This window comes from Trachypithecus francoisi, unplaced genomic scaffold (genome assembly GCF_009764315.1).
Source record: "Trachypithecus francoisi isolate TF-2019V2 unplaced genomic scaffold, Tfra_2.0 Lachesis_group2, whole genome shotgun sequence".
Classification (NCBI taxonomy): Eukaryota; Metazoa; Chordata; class Mammalia; order Primates; family Cercopithecidae; genus Trachypithecus; species Trachypithecus francoisi.
In genome coordinates, this window is record NW_022681465.1 from 76,329,441 (window position 1) to 76,350,588 (window position 21,148).

The 21,148-nt window shown below is 36.3% G+C and overlaps 1 protein-coding gene across 2 annotated transcripts; it reads left to right on the forward strand.

Annotated features, from left to right (window-relative positions):
* The first annotated feature begins 1,029 nt into the window (after positions 1–1,029).
* On the forward strand, positions 1,030–18,420 carry CUNH5orf51 (chromosome unknown C5orf51 homolog). Of its 2 annotated transcripts, none has more exons than XM_033179460.1 (6): positions 1,030–1,258; positions 4,580–4,686; positions 6,583–6,729; positions 7,882–8,013; positions 8,907–9,021; positions 13,815–18,420. In XM_033179460.1, exons 1-6 carry the CDS (start codon positions 1,045–1,047, stop codon positions 14,096–14,098), a joined length of 999 nt encoding a protein of 332 aa, XP_033035351.1. In that variant the 5' UTR covers positions 1,030–1,044; the 3' UTR covers positions 14,099–18,420. The 2 variants fall into 2 exon arrangements, with proteins under 2 accessions (XP_033035351.1, XP_033035352.1); XM_033179461.1 differs by lacking the exon at positions 1,030–1,258 and adding an exon at positions 3,318–3,620.
* Positions 18,421–21,148: the final 2,728 nt, after the last annotated feature.

The window sequence follows — 21,148 nt, forward strand, 5'->3', positions numbered from 1 at the left end:
GTATAAGGAACAAGGACACAAAACACGTGATTCCTGTCCTCTATATTTAGGGTGAATCGACAGAAGAAGAAACTGATATTACAAAGATCAGTTAGAAAGTCATTGTGGTCAATCACTTATAAATCACAATACACTTCCCCCCTCCCCCATTTTTAGTATTTTTCTATTATATAAAAAACTACCTTCCATAAGAAATGGTAGGATGGGGATTTTTCAAGATACAGTGTGTTAAACTGAAAAATGAATCCACAGAGTTAACGATTTGTTTGACCAGAGGCAAGAAAGTAGTCACGGAATGCAAAGTGAAGTTAGACTTGCTCACTGAGTGCTTTGAAACTCCCAATTGAGAGGATGAACTTATGCACAATTAGCGCCTTAAGGGAAGGGCTTGAGATCGACAATGAAAATAGTTTTGTGGCTGCAGAATTCAGTACCACTGGACGCAAGATGTCTGAAGAACTTTAAATGTGAACTCCAAGGGAGGTCAGAGATGAATTCGACTGCTAAATACAAGATTTAGAAAAGCAATATTCAACCACGTAGACTGGCAACTCCAGTAGTGTTTGGAGCTCCCGATCCAGAGGTACTACAAACTCCTGGAGACTTGGATGTGTTACACAGGGGACCGGTGGGGTTTCCGCTTCGGACCAGGAGATTATAATCACTTTATTTTAACAACCTCCTTACTACAAGGCCAAAAGTGACAGCCCTCTTTCCAGACCCTCGCGCCCGCCCTCCAGACTGTGGTTCCCATGCCGGATAGGGAAGCGGGAATGCGGACGACAATCCGCATCCTGCCCCCCTCTCACGTCACCAAGCTGTCTTCCAGGAGGCAGGAGGAGAGAGCCGACTTCCCATTGGGTCAGTCGAGGGGCACGGCTGGCTCCCTATTGGCTTACAGGAGGGGGCGAGAGAGAGGCGTGCCTCAACGTCACACCCGCCCCTAGTCTCCTTGCTGCTCAGGATTATGGGAGGGAAGGAAAGTCCAGGAAAAATGACCCGGAACGACCTTTGCCGGCCTGGGCCGGACCTCTTCCGGAGCTGATGTCTCCTCCCACCAACCACAAGAGTTCCGCCCTACGCCCCGCCTGTGCTGGAGGATCAGGTGATTGCGGGCAACACGGTCACGTGGCTGGGGCGCGCCCGCAGATTGTGGCCATGGCGGCCGCATTCTATAGTGTGGTGAGACGAGTGGAAGAGCTCGGGGACCTGGCTCAGGCCCACATACAGCAACTTAGCGAAGCTGCCGGTGAAGATGGTGAGGGAGCGGAGGAGCGGGAGGCGGGCGGGGCAGACGGCGCTAAGATACTGGCGCTCGATGGGTATGAGGGCTAGAGGCTGAGGCCTGTGTTCCTTTGGGTCCCAGGCCGCAAGTAGCCACCCGAGGTCTGTTGCTTCTGATCCTCGCTGCTCCATCGATTGCCCACTCCCCAGAACTCACGTTGCCAAGGCGTTGTCTTCGGAAACTGCATTTTTCAGAATTCATGGAAAATCTGTCCAGATCCATGCTGGTGTAAACTGTCTCGGTAGCGATTGGGAAAAGGGCAGAATCTAAATAAAATACAGAAGTTTAAATAAATGGCTAAGGTGAATGATAACACTCAAATTGGTAATGGTCGTTTGCATCCTGTAAAGATAAAAAGGCAGGTATAACAGTTCCACTTTTTCATTGCTGCGTTGTAAATTTGCATCTTACGTTTTGGATTCTAAACATTCTGTAGAAGAGCTTTACGTTAGTGTGTAGACTATTCTGCCTAATACATCATGCCAGTTCTAACAAGGGCTCTGTTAAGTATTGGCATAATTGTTTTGGAAAGGTGTAAGCTGTTAGGAAAAACTGGGCTAGGGAATTACCTCAACCTTCTGAGTTTAAGTCCAATTCTCTTCATTACGTCTCACCTGCCTTTAGGTTCTACATTATTCCTTTTCGAGTTTGAGCTATTACTACAGATAGTTTTTAAAATTCTTGTGGACTGACTGATGTCATTGGACTCATAGGAAAACAGTGGTGGAACATTTTCTTAAGCTATTGAATAATTGGTGAATTTCTTATTAAATAGGGTCTATGATGAAATGCCTTAGTTTCAGTGAATATTTTTTGCCGGATTATCTTTTCTCAGGAGTGTAGTGTTTTGTTTTGTTTTGTTTTTAGAGACAGTCTCATTCTGTCGCTCAGGCTGTAGTCCCTCTAGCAGTGGGACGACAGGCGCACACCATCACGCCCGGCTAACTTTGATATATTTTGTAGAAACGGGGTTCATCATGTTGTCCAGGTTGGTCCTGAACTCCTGGGCTCAAGCATTCCACCCGCCTTGGCTTCCCAAAGTGATGGGATTACAGGTGTGAGCCACTGTGCCCGGCCAGGAGTGTGTTCTTTAAAGACCTACTACAGACCATCCTGAAGCGGACTTATATTTTGGTCTGTGGATTCACATGAATAATTCTTGGGTAGTAGGAGCTATTAACCTGAAAGTGTGTCTAAGTTACCTCTAATTCCCAGATTCACTTGAACCAGTCCAAAGAGACCAAAGAGTGTTTTTTATTCACTTATCACTGAACCAAAAGCCATTCTCATTTCCCTTGAAAGAGTTCTTTAATCTGGAATGAATGAGAACTGGAAATAAAAGTCATGTGCTATATATGGAATTCTTGTTTGGAGGCTTTATACTTCTGAAAATTTGCTAAAATAAAATGACAATGTTACTGGTTCATATTATGAGCCATGGTCAGCATGGAAATCAGTTCAGCATGGAAATCAGTTCAATCTTAAAAATATTACAAGATTTATGAACTGTAATTAAAACAAAATTTCATGTACTTGAATTGAATTTGACATTTTTCCATGCAACAAGAATAAATACATTCAAAATTTGTTCTTTAATGTAACGACTATGTATTTATACTAGGGTATAGGGGTTTGATAATTTCCATTGTCTTCTTCAAATTAGATGAGATACAGCCAGATATTATTTCATCTAATAATGCATTTTTTAATTCTAGCCAATTTTTGTTAATTTATTTCTCATTGTACAAGCACAATCTCTTTACTCTATGGAAGTATGTCATGAGGGAGTTTTTCCAGAGATTATATAAGAATCAGTTTCATCTTTTGCTTTACCGGTCATTACTTTGACTAAATAGTTCTAGTAAAACTACATTTCATGGGCTTTTCCAAAATGTGAGCTATGCCACCACCACACCCCTGCCACAGTAATTATGTCATCAGTTTATGTGGCATACTCTTTCAGCAATGGTTTAATGAGTTCGATGCAAATCTTTACATTGAAAATAATCCTGCAAGTTAAAAAACATATCAACACACTCTCTAAAGAAGCGCCTAAGGAGTATCATGTTCCATATAATTTCAGTTTATAGTAGGCTCTTTTTCTACATTGTGTGGATGTCACTTCTGGGCTAATGAGAGGTGGGAAGACAGTGCTAAGAAGCAGATTTCAACTCAAGTGAAAGTGGATCTTGTAGCAATCAAAATCCAATCTCAGGCTTTACCTGAGAAGACTTAAGGCAGCAGTCACATGATTGCCAACAGACATAACCTGATGGTGCTTTTGCTGCAACAATGAACAGCTTATCTGTCCGTGTAACTCCTGAGGCTAGATCAGGTAGGTCTACACCAAGTGCTACACTATCTGTTCATTGGCCTGTGAAGAAGAAAGGGATATATTTTAGAATATCAGAGTATGTTTCAGAAGGGAAGCACAGAAAGGCAAACTCAGGGAGTTTAGTGTCTTGATAGTGGGTGTATCGAAATGTGACTACATGAAGTGCTGCAGAAGGGTGGATAGTACCTTGGAGTGGACACATAAGAAAAGGTGAAATCATAGAAGCAACAAAGGGATTATGACATTAGAGAAAGGGAAAAAAAAAATCAGGAGATGGTGAAGGTGGAGGGAGGGTGAGTTGTGATTAGAAGACTTATTAGAAGTGTTTAGTTCCTTTTCTTCCAAGTTTTGAGGAAATGAGGTAATTTGTTTCTAAGTTTTTAAAGGAATTAAATACATAGATGTATTATATAATTTTAATCGTAGTAGATATAAACAATTATAAAATTATAACTGCTCATAATGCTGGCATTTTATAAGGAATTCGATTTTGTCAATCATGGTTTTTTGCATAACATTTGCAACTACATTTATGAAATTATAAGTTTTCAGTGGAAGCCCTTTCTGTAGATTTATGTGTATTATTTGTATATTCCAGTAAGTTTTAAATTTAACTATTTTGAGTGCATTATCATCATAAAAGAAGCATAATGAGAATACAGACTGCATTTGAGAAATGGCAAGATTGACTCTAGAAAGTTTTCAGTATTTTGCTTTCTAGAATAAATTTTCATGATAAATTTACTTAATCAGGATTAGACATTATGAGATATTTCATGTTTTAGATATTATGAGCCATGGTCAGCATAGATATTATTACTATAATGCTGTTTCTCCATATGCCATAATATTATTTCATCTTGTCATTTCATCATTTCATCTTCATACATAATTTGTTTTTTGTTTAAATAACACTCTGAAACTATGTGATGTAATCCTTATGTTTTTATTTCTTATAGATCACTTTTTAATTCGGGCCTCTGCAGCATTAGAAAAATTGAAACTCCTGTGTGGAGAAGAGAAAGAATGTTCAAATCCATCAAATCTTCTAGAACTTTACACACAGGTACTGAAAGAGATGTGGACTCTGGCATTTTATGAGGGCAGGTTGTTTATTTAGATGATTGACTCCAATTTTAGGTAAAATGAAATCAGTTTATTCCATATTTCAAGTGTTTAATTTTGTTCAAAAAACTATGAATAAAACACAAAAACTTGAAACTTTGAGGCAGTATGAAAAGAAGTAAGATTTATTAGATGTGTTAATTAGAAAAGTCAGGAAAAAAATCTTACAGATAATAGAATTGTTTTCTTTTAGAGATAATTGAACAGGACACTACTGTGTGCAATGTCCAATCTCTTGAAAGTTTCAGAGGGAGCAGGGGTTGATATAAGGGCCCCGACTTTTTTTTTCCCCCTGAAATTTACCTTCCCTAGGATTCTCAATATTATTCTCCCTGCTAGTGTCATGCATATCCAGGCGATTTTTCTGTTCACCGACTTGTTTTTTAACTTTCCTTTCCAAATCAGGCTGCTGTGTAGACAATGTCTTTTTTTCTTGGTTTTCGGAAACACTGCTGAGGCATGCTAACATCAAGAAATGTAATTTTATTGTAGTAACTAACATTTATATAGCACTTTGTAGTTGATAGAGTGTTTTCATGTGCCCTTTTTGGATTGCTAAGGGATAATAAAACTGAAGTGGTTACAGAAAGTACAGTAAACTTAGGCTTCCAGAGTGCCCGTTTATAGCATTTAAATGCCTCGTGCTGTTCTTCCTGTTACGAAGTTTCTAAAGATAGCTTCTGCCTTCAAACACCATGGCTGAGTAAGCCTAACAGCTACTCATAAACCACAGAGAACTGTTTAAGTTTGGCAGGTATTTTGCTTGGCTTTCTTTCCTTTCAGAAAACTCTGTGCTTGTCCGCATATGTTGTATGTCATCTCATTTTTTTCAAATGAGAGTGTTCCAGACATTTAACTTAGTTACTAGAATAAGGCAAAAGACCTAGAGATACAGATTTCAATTTTCCAGATCCTCTTAAAACCTATTTATGGTTCCGAATCAACAGATCACCTTTCATATGATGATGAAATCATATATGATGATCTCTCCTTACTGGCTTAGGCCTTTCACACAATAACACTTACTGCTCAGGTTCACAGAAAGTAAAAGCACTTACTGTGTGCTAGGTAACATTTCTAGTACTTTACATATGTTAATTAATTTTATACTCCAACAAGGAACTTTGAAAGGTATTTTAGTCCAATTTATCATTTAGTCAATTAAGAAGCTGAAGCTCAAAAAAGATAAAACTGACTTGTCTTTGGTTAGTTAAGTGATTAGTGGTAGAAATGACACTAGAACCCAGTTTCCTTAGTCTTAGTTCAATGGATTGAGAGAGGAAAAAGGATTGAGGAGTTTTATATGCTCTAACAGCATCTCTAATATTTAGGAATCTGGGGGCTTAGTGTTTGAGTTGCATATGTTGATGGTATGTTTACTCTATTGGGTGGCAGGATACATATGCCCCTAATACTAGCTCTGTATTTGGGAAAACAAATAAATCCTTTGAAGGTTCAAAACTAGAAGTAGTGACCTTAACTTGATAACAGCAGGCATTTAGGAAATTTTCAGGGATTATATAAATAGCAGAATATAATAATTACGTTTTTCATAATTCTATATAAATTCTGTAAATTAAACCTCTTTTTTTTTTTTTTTTAGGGAAAGAAAGATTATCATTAATTCAGTACTTTAGTAAAATACCTATGAAATTTTCTTTAAAATCTTTCTCAAATTATATTTACATCTAGACATTTTGCCTACTTCTCAAATTTACATATTGAGCTAGAAGATTTAAATGTGTAATAAAGCACCTATATGTGCAAGGTTAAACTGTAAGAATTTTTTTTTTCAATTTTAAATGTGATAGATACCTTTCTTTTTTTTTTTTTTTAGGCTATTTTGGACATGACATATTTTGAAGAGAACAAGCTAGTAGATGAAGATTTTCCTGAAGACTCTTCTTCACAGAAAGTAAAAGAGCTGATCAGTTTTCTTTCAGAACCAGAAATTTTAGTCAAGGAAAATAATATGCATCCAAAAGTAAGGTTTACATTCCTGTTAATTATGATGGAATATTGCTGGTACTGTCCTGGTCTTTGGAGTCTATATTTTTTTTCTTCTTGATTGTATCTTTGTTTCTTAAGATTGGAAGAGGGAGATAAAAGAGCTTAACACTTCAGACCAGTGTTGCAACAAAAGTATCATATTTTACTAAATGTATTTCAGAATATTTGCATAATAGAATTGTAATAGCAGTGCCTACTCATTTTTTTTAACATAGATATTCCCATATCCACCCCGTTTACTTTTGCAGATGCTGTTTTCTTGAAGGTCACTATTAATCTAATTACTACATCTGTTGTCCTTATAGTCCTTAGTCTCTCGAACATTTGCTCCCCTTCTTAACATTGATCACCCCCTCCCTCTGAGACCCTACCTGCTCCTTTTCCACTTCTTCATGTCTGAAATATCTTCTCTTGCTAGCAACTGTCCTGCCTTCCATTCTAGAAGCACAGGTACTAGCCAAGGATGTCTCCTTCACCACTGATAGTCTCTGTTCTGTCTTTGCTTGACAACCTGTTCACAGGCTTTGTACTGTCACTTCTATTTGGATAATCCTATTATTTTTTATCTCTAGTCCTGGATACTCTTTCAAGCAAATAATTTCTCATCTTTAACTGCCTGCTGACTATCTACCTAGATATTTTTTTTCTCTGTTTATATATCAGGGGAGGCTGTGGAAACATTATCCCCAAATTTAAATGACAAACCGCTTTAACAATTTTGATTTATTAGAATTATTTTTGGGTGTAAATTTTCATTATTTTATTCGAGTGGTAGTAGAAATAGATATGATCTCACTTCAAGTAATGTATTTGTGAAAAGTTACCTTTTTAATGAAATGACTGCTTATGTTGCAAACCTGTTAGGGGAATTTGCTAGTAAAAATGTTTTTTAAATTACTTTGTAAAACTACTTGTGAATTGAAGTAGTTATTTTAATTTTCATGTATTGATAGGCTTGCATATTTATAATTGATTGAAACTAAGGCTTCCCTGTGTAAGTAGCTAAACAAAGGGCACATTTTGTGATGCGAGAATGTTTTCAATTGCTGAGTTTTTGAAATTTAACTTCAACTTTTACAGACATCCAATTTCCCTTTTTAGCTATGTCTTTTTGTGTGTGTTTCAGCACTGCAATTTGCTTGGGGATGAGCTACTGGAATGTCTGTCTTGGAGACGAGGAGCCCTGCTGTATATGTATTGTCATTCTCTTACCAAAAGAAGAGAGTGGCTCTTAAGAAAATCCAGTTTGCTTAAAAAGGTAAGAAGACATTCCCTACACATTTTTCATTGTTGACATTTATAGGTTTCAGAAAGCTGTCTTTGTTGTACTACTAAGAGTAGTGGATCAAAGGGTCTTTGGTTTGTATTCTACGTCTTTTATTTACTAGCTGGGTAATCATAAATAAATTGGGCTTGTTGTGAAGACTAAATCAGATAACATGTGAAAGCACTTTGTAATCTGTGAAGTTCTTTTTTTAAAGGATTTGTATTATTTTAAATATAAGATAAACTATATTAATTTCTAAACTTTTAAACAAATTTTGTCCTGAAAGAAATACTTGTGAGCCTGTCAGCAGATCACTTCTAAGGAACTCATATGACCCTGCTTCTAGAAAATTGTGGCCCTCTGATTCACTTGACCATTATGACTGAATCATTAAATCCAAAATATGAGTCTTGGTATTGTATCACTAAGGATTCTAACTTGGGTTAAATGTACACACAATTTAGGTGGGCTTGGAAATGGGAGACCACACTTGCAGATATAAAAGTTTGATCATAATATTTCTAAATTATAAGTACATACGTGCTTTTAATACATTGTTGTTGAGCACATCTTTATTATCTTTATTCTTTTCTTCCTCTGATAACATCTTTAACAAATATATTACTGAAATGTGTTTCTGGTTAATGCGTTCTTTTTTTTTTTTTAGTACTCTTTCTTACTACTAGAGCATTTCAAGGGGTATATTTATATTATCAGAGTCTTGGGATAGTGGGTCTTTATACCATTGAAATAGAATAGCTGTAAGCTGTGTCTATATATTAACCAATTTTCTCTTGAGTAAAGAATGGAAAATATTAATATTTGAAGTTTATATTATCTCTGCTGATAATACTTTCAATTCTTTGGCTCTGACTTTTATTTAGTACCTTCTTGATGGAATCAGTTACTTGCTACAGATGCTAAATTATCGATGTCCTATCCAGTTAAATGAAGGAGTTTCTTTCCAAGACCTAGACACAGCTAAATTACTGAGTGCAGGTAATGTGATCTCTCATTAAATTTTCTAAGTAATTTAAAGCTTCTTAAGATTTTAGGAAGTTTATTAGATTTCACTTTGATTTAAATAAATGTCAAAGTAGATTATAGACAAAAAAGTAATAAGTAATAAAAGGGCTTATACAAAATTCAAAGATAAAGTCTTTTGATGTAATACAGAAAAATACTTCTCATCCCTTGTGTTAAGCAATTTTGGAAGTTATGTATTGTATTCCTTCTGCTCATTTTGCATCCTCACACAGCCGTGTAATTAGTTTGTTTTCACACTGTTATAAAGATACTACCTGAGACTGGGTAATTTATAAACAAAAGAGGTTTAATTGACTTTCAGTTCCTCATGGCTGGGAAGGTGTCAGGAAACTTACAATCATGGTGGAAGGGGAAGCAGGCACGTCTTAAATGGTGGCAGGTGAGACAGAGCATGTGTGAGTGCAAGAAAAACTGTTATTTATAAAACCATCAGATCTCATGAGAATTCACTCATTATCATGAGAATAGCATGAGGGAAACCACGCCCATGATCCAGTCCCCTCCCACCAGCTTCCTCCCTCAACACCTGGGGATTATAATTCAAGATGAGATTTGGGTGGGGACACAAAGCCAAACCATGTCAAGCCTCAGTCAGCATTTTATCAGAACTAGATTTGGCTACTTGTAACTAACTGGAAGTAACTTTTAAACAAGGTAGATATTTAGTGATCTTTCACACAGGAAAGGTCCAGAGCTGGTACAGTGGCTCCATCTCATCATGTTCTTACCTTTTTCCTCCGTTCATCTTTAAAACAAGACTCTCTCTTCATGAGGAGGCACTTTATTTAGAATATAATACTTTCCAGACTGTGCAGCATGCATCTCTGTTTAGGACATTGCTTTTATTCTCAGTATCCCAAGATGTTCCTGGAGCTCCTTCAGTCTCACCTGTGTTTCAGGCTACAGGCATGGCAAAAGGGAATTTCAGCCAAGTATGTTCCGTTAGACCGTCCTTCTCAGAAGTTTCTTACAACCTCCATTTCACTGGCCAGAATTTAATCAGATGACTTTACTTAGCTGTAAGGAAACCTGGAAAGTATAGTCCTTAACCTGATACATTGCCATCCCAAATAAAAGTAAGGTTGTTACTAAGAAAGGGGTATTGGGGAGAATGAGTACTGGTTGGCAACTATAAATTTCTGCCACAAGCATCTGTGTACTTGAAAATTCAAGGAACTGAATATAGAGCATCATCTGGGTTTTAGACTTGTGTGTGGGAAGAGAAGAACCATTTACTTTTACCATCTTCTTATAAATGGAAGAACTGAGGTCCAGGTAAACCCAAATGAATTGGTCAAGGTCAAATAGCTGCAAGTAACATTAGATCACATGTGTAAACTTTTTTTTACTTCATCTGAAGTTTTGATGGGAAAAAAATGAAATATGAAGAATAATTAGAATACCTCTTTGGAAATATTCTAGTATTTTAAGTATGTTTTAATTCTTCCTGTTTCTTTGTTAGCCTCTCCAGGATTGTTCTATCTGAAAGCATTTCATAGAAAAAAAATGGTGATTTAAGTGACATGATGTCCAAAAATTATTACTTTCTGCTCATTTAGACAAATATTTCATTCTAAAACAACTTATTGTGAATACAAAAAGCTCTCTCAGTGAGCATGACATTTTGACAAACATGGGGTATTTGATGTATTTATGGCAAGTATATACTAGTTATTAGTTATTTCAGATAACTAGGAACCAATTAGAGGCATTGAAAATGCCTTGTTAAAAATTTCTATTTACACACATGGACTGATTAAATTGAATTCTTAATGTGGGACACTTTAAAATATAAAGGTGGAGGTAGGCAGTAAAGCTCATTTAGAACCAAAGGGAGTGGCACAAATCACCTGCTTTCCTAATTCTCCCATTTCTATAGTAAGACACTCTCATAGCCTGGAATTTTTTCTTCAGGAAGCAGGTAATATTGGTGACATCTCTTTGTCATACTTTGAATTTACTAGCTCCTAGTTTCAGTTGCTTCTTCAACAAGGGAATTAAAAGGGTCAGATAGGGTAGCATTTTCCAGACAAAAAGAAACAGTATAGGCACCACAGCAGTTTTGCTACATATTGTCCTAAGCCCTCTTATGGTGCTGGCTTTTTGTCCTCATCTAAAGAAGTTGGCGCTTGAACCCGGGAGACGGAGGTTGCAGTGAACTGAGATCTCGCCACTGCATTCCAGCCTGGGGGATAGAGTGAGACTCCGTCTCAAAAAACAAAAACAAAAACAAAACAAAAAAATGTAAGTTTGCCTCCTTTAGGAGGCCAAGGCAGGGTGATCACTAGAGAAAAGCCAGGAGTTCAAGACATAGTGAGACATCATCCATCATCTCTACAAAAACTAAAAAAAAAAAAAAAAATTATCCAGGCATGGTGGCACGTGACTGTAGTTCCAGCTACATGGCAGGCTGAGGTGGGAGAATCAGTTGAGCCCAGGAGTTTGAGGCTGCAGTGAGCCCTGATTGCACAGCTGCACTCTAGCCTGGGTAACAGAGTGAGACCCTATCTGAGAAAAAAGAAAAAAAGGTTGCTTTGCCCAAATGTATCTATTTGAACATGATTAGATTAGAAGCCAGGAAACCTACCTTTCATAGGCTGAATTACTCCTAAGTCCCTTTTGGAGAGGCTCAAATTATTTTTTGTTAGTCGATATAAAATACAATTCTGAATAATTCTTAATATTTAGGGAGAAAAGTTCTATATGAGACATCAAATTTTCTGTGGCTAGATCTTGGTGATAATTTACCTAATTTTAGATAAAACTCAAAACTGTGTATGGTTTTTGTTACTTTTTCTAAGGTAAGATAATCATATTATTGTTTAGACATTATCTGTATATCATTGAATGTTATGCAGTAAGCCCTTGTGTCTCACCTCTGAGCCTCATTGTTCTGTGAAGTGGGGCCAGAGAATTTTAATCTTTGGACATGGCCTTATCAGTTGAAAGTGTTATAAAAATTGCCTTGTCAGAATAAACCTGGAATCACATGAGGGTAAATAAAAAAACTGTCCAACTTTTACACCCTTTGTTTACACCCTTACTACCACTGAGGACCCTCTCCCCCCTACACATCAGAGCTGGTATCACAAAAGGTTGTATGAGTGGGAGGGAGGTGATGAAGCGAGATTGGGTTAATGGGTACAAACATACAGTTAGAAAGAAGGAATAAGTTCTGAAGGCAAAAGTTTGAGAACCACTATTTATTGTATAGCCATTTGTATTAGTCCATTTTCATGTTGCCGATAAAGACATACCCAAGACTGGGAAAAAAAAATAGGTTTAATGGACTCACAGTTCCACGTTGCTGGGAGGCCTCATAATCATGGCGGAAAGCAAAAGGCACTTCTTACATGGCGGTGACAAGAGAGAAGGAGAGAGAAATGAAAGCTGAAAGACCTTATAAAACTATTAGATCTCTTGAGACTTATTCACTACCACAAGGACAGTATGGGGGAAACCACCCCCATGATTCAGTTATCTTCCACTGGGTCCCTCCCACAACACATGGGAATTATGAGGGTACAATTCAAGATGAGATTTGGATGGGGACACAGAGCCAAACCATATCACCATTCATTCAGCTATTCTGCTGAGCCTGTTGTTTCTCTTGCTACTCTTTATAAGCAGAAATTGAGGTGAAGTGAATGTGAATACTGCAGGAACAAATTTTGATACTTTAGAAAGCTTGCAATAGATTCAAAACAGAAACTACCACCATTTTGAAAGTTGAATTTTTCATATCCAGTGCCATCATGGTCACTCAACTCATATTAGGTGAACAACAGACATTATGATGCTCATTTATTTGAAGTAATCTTTTCTAATCACAGAAGCACATTAGAATACGTCATTTATTTTTTTCTTTAATGGCTTTTAAGAAGTTAAATTTTTATTTCATATGTTGTTTAGGAAAATTCCATGAATTAAGTAGGGGATACAAACTCCTTATTTTTCAGATTTAAAACCTGAGATTCAAAGAGCTTTGGTGACTTGCCCAAAGACACAAAGCCACTAATTTATACCCAGATCTTTTTCATTCTAGGTTTATTTGTCTTTCTGCCAAATTAATACACTTTATGCACCATAAATGTTTAATTATATAATTGCCTACTGGAAAAACTACCCATAAGAAGAAAGAGTTCAACTTTTGATGAAAATTCTGCAGCATATTCTCTTTTTTTCTGGTAATACAAAGCATCTTGGAAAAACACCTTTAATAATTGTATGGACTCTCAGGCATGATTATGCATGATAATTTCTTAGACTTTTAGAGAAATATAGGATGTTTAGGATACCTGACTTTAGCTATATGAATCATCCTAGAGCATACCCCAAAATAAAGGGTGTGTCCATGGATGGAATTCAGAGAGTTTATAAGTACTCTGAAATTGACTGCAGAATTTGGGGTGTATATTCTGGGAGAAGTTCTCTTCCTTAGATTCTTGAAGAAGTTCTAGAGTGGACCCCAAAAAGGTCAAAATCACTTACCTAAATGATTCTCTAAAAAAAATTCTCTGGTACTCTGTTTCTCTTTTTGTAATGGGCCTCCTTTATCAGTAAAATAGATATAAACATGCTTATTAAATGAAGATTGTATTAGTCATATTTTGCTTTTGTGTTACTGTTAAAGTGAGAATAGAAAAGCTTAATGACAAAAGGAACTTTAATTCAAGTTTAGTTAATAACTAGGGTTTCTTTTTAAGCTTTTAATTCTAATCTGTCGACCTAAATGACTTTCCCAGGAATATTTAGTGACATTCATCTGCTGGCTATGATGTACAGTGGAGAAATGTGTTACTGGGGATCGAAGTATTGTGCTGATCAGCAACCAGAAAATCATGAAGTGGATACTAATGTTTCTGGAGCAGGCTGCACTACACACAAGGAACCCTTGGATTTCCGAGAAGTAGGAGAAAAGATCTTGAAAAAGTATGTATCTGTGTGTGAAGGACCCCTGAAAGAACAAGAATGGAATACAACGAATGCAAAACAAATTTTAAACTTCTTTCATCATCGCTGTAACTAGAAAGTTCATCTAGTCCTTTTCAAATAGAAAAACAACGTAACCCATGAAATGGAAAAGAGAGTTCCAAAAAAGAAGACATGTTGATACTGAATATGAGAACATTACACTGCATAAAGATATCCAACTTGGGTACCCTTCTTTAAACACCGTCACCATCTTTTTCATTATATATTCTTAAACCTATGAAGGGATGATTCTTTAATGTCTAAAAGTTTGTTTTTCAAACTCACCTTAAAATACAGATGTTATGTCACTAATAATGAGTAGTAACCCAATTTAGCTTTACAAAGATTTTTTCTGTTACTTTAGATTTTTTTAATTGTGGTATATGTAACACAAGTTTACCATTTTTGTCATCTTTAGATTATTTTGTATAATCTCCCTACCTTGAAATTTACCATGAATCAGAAATTAAAAGTTATCTCACTGCTTTGAATACATACTATAGATATAAATGTAGGCAAAATGAAAGATTATGACTAATTCAGATTCCATTTTCAGTAAGGTAAATAATGAAAGATCTCAGAAAGGAATCACTGTGTTTAATTATTTTGCCATGTATTACTAATTGTATTTAAAATTTCTACTTCCTTTAGGCATTTTATAAAAATTTAAAAATTATTTTTCTATTTTGTTTAAAAGAAAATGCATGGCTTTTCAAGTAAGTAATGAAGATAAAAATCAAGTTAGGTTAGTCTACCATTAGTTCATATGCTTTTATAGCACGTCTTTTCATACCGTAATGAAATTTTAATGTTTTCTACCTTTAATAATAGGGGTGAGTGTTAAAGGCCAGAGAGCCTAACTTGATATCTTGCTCATGATCTTTCTGTCTACCTCAACTCCTGTTGTCATCTTTGGATGATCTTTCTGATACCTTGCTGATATCTTGGACTTCTGCCCAGTGACTTTATCACATTCCAGCAGCTTACTCCTGTAGCCACACTTTGAATGTCACCATCTTGAATTTCTCTTTCTGGTAAAATTTCAGTAACTGATAACTGCCCTCTTTTCAGTTTTTTCACTTCCTTATTTTATTGACTTTTCTCTCCTTTATGTTCGTTCCACATTCTTCAGTTCCTTCTTACCCCCATTTCTTGACTGTTCCCCTTCCTCCTAAACTATCAGCCACTTTCAGGCTTTCTTCCCTATCTACCCTCAGCTTTATGGGACACTATATGAACTAATCTCACCAGTTATTCTTCTTCCCCTGGTCTTTTAGTCTAATCCTTCAGCAAGCCCCCAACCTCAGATTAATCCTATTTATTATCTACCTTTTCTGGGATGCTGAGTTCTTTGTGAAGGGTAGTCCTTCAAAGTAAAATCAGTACAAGTATCTCGCTTCAGCCTTAGAAAAGCCCTCAGTGTAAACCTTATGTTTGTTACTAGGGTGGCCTCTCTCCCATTTCCCGCTGTGGCTGAGCCAAACTTCATTACTTTCCTTAGGCCCTCTGCCCCTCCCCTAGCATATGACTCTTCCTCCTATTGAACAGAAAATTGGGACTATGAAGAGGTCAACTTGTATTTTCCAACTTTACTCATTTTCCCCTGTTTTAGAGGAAAAGAGGTTGCCTGCTTCCTATCAAAGGCTACTCTGTGCTACACGTTGGTTTCATCTCTGCTGTCTCTGTCATTTCCCCACAAAGTGTTGTCTCACTTTCTGCCTACCTTTTAGGTGTTGATCTTCACTAGATTTTCTCTCTCTCTCTTTTTTTTACTTTACATATTTTATACAGTGTCATTCATAACTATGGCTTCTTTTACCACCTGTAATATCAGACTGAGTCTCAAACCTGTAACTTGTATCCTGTCTTCTCTCTTGCTCTCTAAACCTTGTTTCTAACTACCTATCAAATGTCTTCATTAGACATCCCACAGTAATTTTAAACTCAGTGTGTCCAAACATCAAGTCCTCATCTTTTATATAAAATCCTTTCTGCTTTGTAAGTTTTCTCTTTTTGGGATTTTCCACAGATCAGGGCAACACAGAACGGCTACCTTCCCAGCCATGTCTCTGTAGTCATCCTGTGTAATCATGTTCTAGTCCAGTGTTGCTCAAACAGTTAAAATCCAGGGTGCTTTTGGTAAACATACAAATTCTGATATAGAGCCTTTGTGGCAAAGGAAATCTCTCAATTCCTGCCCCAGCCCCCTTGCTTATCCTTACACAGCTAAGATTTTTGTTTAACTTAACATTTTAGCAAGTTTTATTATGAAAATACCTTTGTGCTTTCTAAGTATAAAGATTTAAATTATTTTTAATATGGTTTTTAGAACCACAGACTATCCCTCTTTTTAGAGCATCCTGATCAATTGCAAGTACTTCCAGTTCTTCCCCAAATGTGCTTTGTGTTTTCAACCTCAGTAGCCTTGCACACATCATTACTTCTACATCCTTCTTTGTGACCAAGTGAATACCTACCTACCTCTTAGGATTCAGCTTCAGTGATTCTGTTTTCATAGGCTTTTTAAAGCCCTTTTCAGTCAAATTAGATGCTCCTTTGTTCTTGTCCTTTACTCTTCCCCTCCAGTGTTATCACACTGATCACACTGCTTTGTAATTATTTTCTTTGTTGTTGGTAAGCTCCATATTTTAAAAATTTACCTGTATACATAGTGCTTAATGCATGGTAGGCCCTTAGTAATGTTTTTGAATTAATGAGGCATGATTCTAAATGCCAAACTTTGCACAAAAAGGTTGTTGCTATTGGATTCCAAACTGCCATGCCCTCTATACCAGTGGCTGACAAAGCATATAGGGATATATGTCATCCTGAGAGGAGTAAAGATTTAGATTCTGAACCTGAGGAAAGAGAACTTTGACTTAAGAAGTTGGAAACTTCCATTTTACCTTCATGACCCTTGTAGGCCATTTTGTCTAACTGGTTGATACAATTATGAGGGTAGTACTGGGTGCTTTTTATACAACTTTCCATCCCCCACACAGTTGGAGAATAATTTGTAGACCATAGCAGTTAAAATGCTTTTTACTCTGGCATATTATAAAATAATGAACACATTTTCTATATATGTTAAAGCCTGCTAAATCATTCACTTAGAATGAAGTAACCTCAAGGTACTAAATACCCCACATGAGGAAAGTACTACACTAAATTCACTCAACTATTGTATGCCTACCATATGCCAGATTTTATCCTAGACACTGAGAATATAGCTTTTTAAAACCCTCTGCTGTTTCAGAGCTTGTATTCTAGTGGAGGAAGTTAGACAAAACATTTTAAGAAATAAATGTATAGAGAGTGTCAAGTGATGAGTACCATCAAGAAGAAAAATTAGGGTAAGGGGGCTAGTGTGATAGGGAGAGGGGTGGGATGCCATTATATTTAGGGGTGGTTGGGAACTGTCTACTGCTTCAGCATTCGTGTCTTCAAATTTCCCTCCTTTGGTTATATACCTTGCATATTCAGCACATTCATATAGAAGTTCTGATACTGAATTAAGGAATGGGTCACTACTTAAGACTTTATCATTTCAGCTACACATAAAAGGTTTCTCTCCACTGTGGATTTTGCTAATGGTTGAGTGATACCTAAAGGCCTTGTTGCGTTTTTTTACACTTGGGGTTTCTCTTCAGTTTGAATTATCTCGTGGTTACCAAAACTCTGTTAAAAGACTTTTCACAGTCCTTAAATTTGTATGGCTGTTTCCCAATGTGAATTTTTTTTATGTTAACTAGACTTTCATACTTAAAGACCTGTGTGCTCTGCTGCATTTATAGGGTTTTGGGCTGCTGAGAATAATTGATGCTGATTAAGGTGCAAATCATGACTAAAGACTTTTCTTTTTTCTTTTTCATATACTAGAGTGAGGTGAGGGTCATGGCTAAAACCCCACAGTAACATTACATTCCTAGCTTTACAATCTTGCTGTGAATTATCTGGTATTCATTAAAGTGTGAGCTGTGTTAAAAGGCATTCTTAGATTCATTTTAACGGCATTTTTAAAAACTCACAGTTGGTTTAACATGCTGGCTTTAGATTGCTTGTCTCTTCTCTTTCTATCTTACAGGCTCCTTTTCTAGCTTAAATAAGGGTACTCCATCTGCCATAGAATCCAGGATTCTGTAGTTTTTTAGTTTCATTTCCCTATATTCTTTTTTTTTTTTTAATTTTTTAACGATGAGATGATACCATGTTACAGCAGTATTACATTAAGATACATTTAATATAACCACAATTAAAGTATGCATTGTGTATTTATGCTGGTGTTCTTTCATGTTTTTTATTTCTTCTAGTGAAAATTTCCAAGTAAACTGTTTTTGAGCATATACATTTTTAAAAAAATAAAACCATACACCCCTACTTGTTGCTTGTTTTCTTTTATATTTGGCTGTTGCATCAGAATTAAAACTTTTATCATCTCAGTTTACTATTTTTACTTCTGAATGTTATTTCTTCTGGTCCTAATAACTTTTAAAGATGGGGTAATATAGTGGTTAGGATTCTGAGCTCTGGAGCCAGAAGGCCTAAGTTTAATCGTAGCCCTGCCATTTATAGTACTAGCTGTGTGACTCTTTCTTTAAGTTATTTAATCTTCCTGTGCCGCCTTATTTTTAATGCAGTAATAGTACCTACCTCAAGGATATCGAAGATAAATAAGTTAATGTTCAAAGTGCTTTAGTTCAGTGCCTAGTACATAAGAGCACAAGAGAATTAGCTATTACTACACTGTTTCCCTTAATGTTTAGTTCTGTATATAGGCATACCTCATTTAGCATGCTGACTCATTAGCCAGACAATTGAATGACAAACTTGTTGGCCAGGAAAGCACTGCCTTTTTCTTGGTTCAAGTCATGCCGGCCTTTCTAGGTAGGAAGCAGATTTCAGAAAAGAAATCAGGACTTGGATAGGCATCTCAAATGTTTTTTGTGCATATGACTGGAAGAAAACATCCAATTAATTTTCAAAACATTTTCAGCCCTCCCTCAAAATATATATAAAATCCACTGTATTGAGATGTACTAGTCATCTAAATATGTTATACATACCCTATTTAAAACTGAATTTTTCAATCAACCTGATTGCCTTGACTTCTCATACCTTTTGATCTAATTCTTAACTCACAGGTCAGAGGCATTCAATGAAATACTGGTTATTTAAATTTAAATACCATACTTAAAAATAGATTATTCTAAATCCTAATATAGCCGCATGATTGAGTAGTATGTAGCTGTAAAAATCCATGAGGTATATTTCTGTATAACGCTGCAGAGTGGTCTTATTAAGAAGTAAAAAACAAAATGGAGAAGGTATATATATATATACACACACATATATATAATCATATTTAAGAAGGGATATAAAATGTGTGTGTGTGTGTGTGTGTGTGTGTGTGGTGTTAAAAAAAGAAACAATGGAAGGATAACCAAAACTTTAAAAAGTGGTGGTTACTTATGGTGCTTATGGTGGAGGCAGGAGGAGAGAAACCAGATGGAAAGAACCAGGATGGAAGCTAGATTCTCTGAATATATCTTGAATTTTCAACATTTGACTTTGGTACATATGTTATTCTAAAAGGAGGTTTAAGTAAAGTTAAGGAAAGCCCTACAAGTCCAAAGCAAAATGAAACATGACCTGCGTTGCATATCAAGTTGATGGCTTGAATACACAGGTATGTTTCAATTATCTTTAAAGCATAGTAATTTGTGTGTCCATTCTTAATGGGGTATATCCAAGGGCAAAAGGAAATGTGAAAAAATCTTAAACTCTTCAGTAATTAAATTGTTAATCATAACTATGTTAATATAATTAGAAATGAGGATTTTTAGTGTATGAGAAAAGAGACACATACAAAATCAAAGAGTAAAAAAAATCTGTAATCCTAAATTTGGGAAATAACACGAAGTTATGTTTTCTCTATATGAAAGACAATAGAAAGGCCTGGAAACCATGTTCAAATACCATTCCCATCAAAATAAGCCAGGGTTTTCTGGAAATATAGCTAACTCTGGCTTGAGCAGGACAATCAAATGACCGATGAGGGAAAATTTTTCTTTAATTCATCTAATAAACGAAATTATAGAACTAGAATACTAACATAACTTGTAAACAAATAATATTCATTGATAAATACTGTATCTTTGAGGTGAAAAACTTGCAAGAAATTTGAATGGATCAGTCCAGTGAAACCAGTGATCCCTCCGAACATTAGAAAATGAGAATGACTTACAGCTTTCAGTCTCAGTATATAATACCATTTACGAATGTGTTAAAGACACTGTTGAGATGCCATCAAGAGTGTCCAGGCCGAAAACATGGTGAAACTCCATCTCTACCAAGAAAAAAGAAAAGAAGAAGAGGAGGAGGAGGAGGAGGAGGCGGCGGCGGAGACGCCGGCAAGAAGAAGAAGAAGAAGAAGAAGAAGAAAGAAGAAGAAGAAAAGAGGAAGAGGAATTAGAAGAAAAGAGGAAGAGGAAGAAGAAAAGAGGAAGAGGAAGAAGAAGGGAAGAGGAAGAAAAAGGAAGAGGAAGAAGAGGAAGAGGAAGAAGAAAAGAGGAAGAGGAAGAAGAAGGGAAGAGGAAGAAAAAGGAAGAGGAAGAAGAGGAAGAGGAAGAAGAAAAGAGGAAGAGGAAGAAGAAAAGAGGAAGAGGAAGAAGAAGGGAAGAGGATGAAAAAGAGGAAGAGGAAGAAGGAAGAGGAAGAAGAAAAGAGGAAGAAGAAAAGAGGAAGAGGAAGAAGAAGAAAAGAGGAAGAAGAAGAGGAAGAAAAGAGGAAGAGGAAGAAAAGGAAGGGGAAGAAGAAAAGAGAGGAAGAGGAAGAAAAGAAGAAGAAGAGGAAGAAGAAGTAAAGAAGGAAGAAGAAGAAGAAGGAAGAAGAAGGAGGAAGAAGAAGAAGAAGGAGAAGAAGGAGAAGAAGATAGAAAAAAGAATGTCCAGAGTGGTCCAGAAAGACCAACCTGGTTTCTTTAACAAATTTCAAGGGAAGATAAAAGAGGGGGAGTTGTACAATGAAACTTAAGCTTTAAGAGTATGTGTAATGTGTGGACCTTGTTGGGCTATGATTCAAACAAATCAAATGTGAAAAATTATTT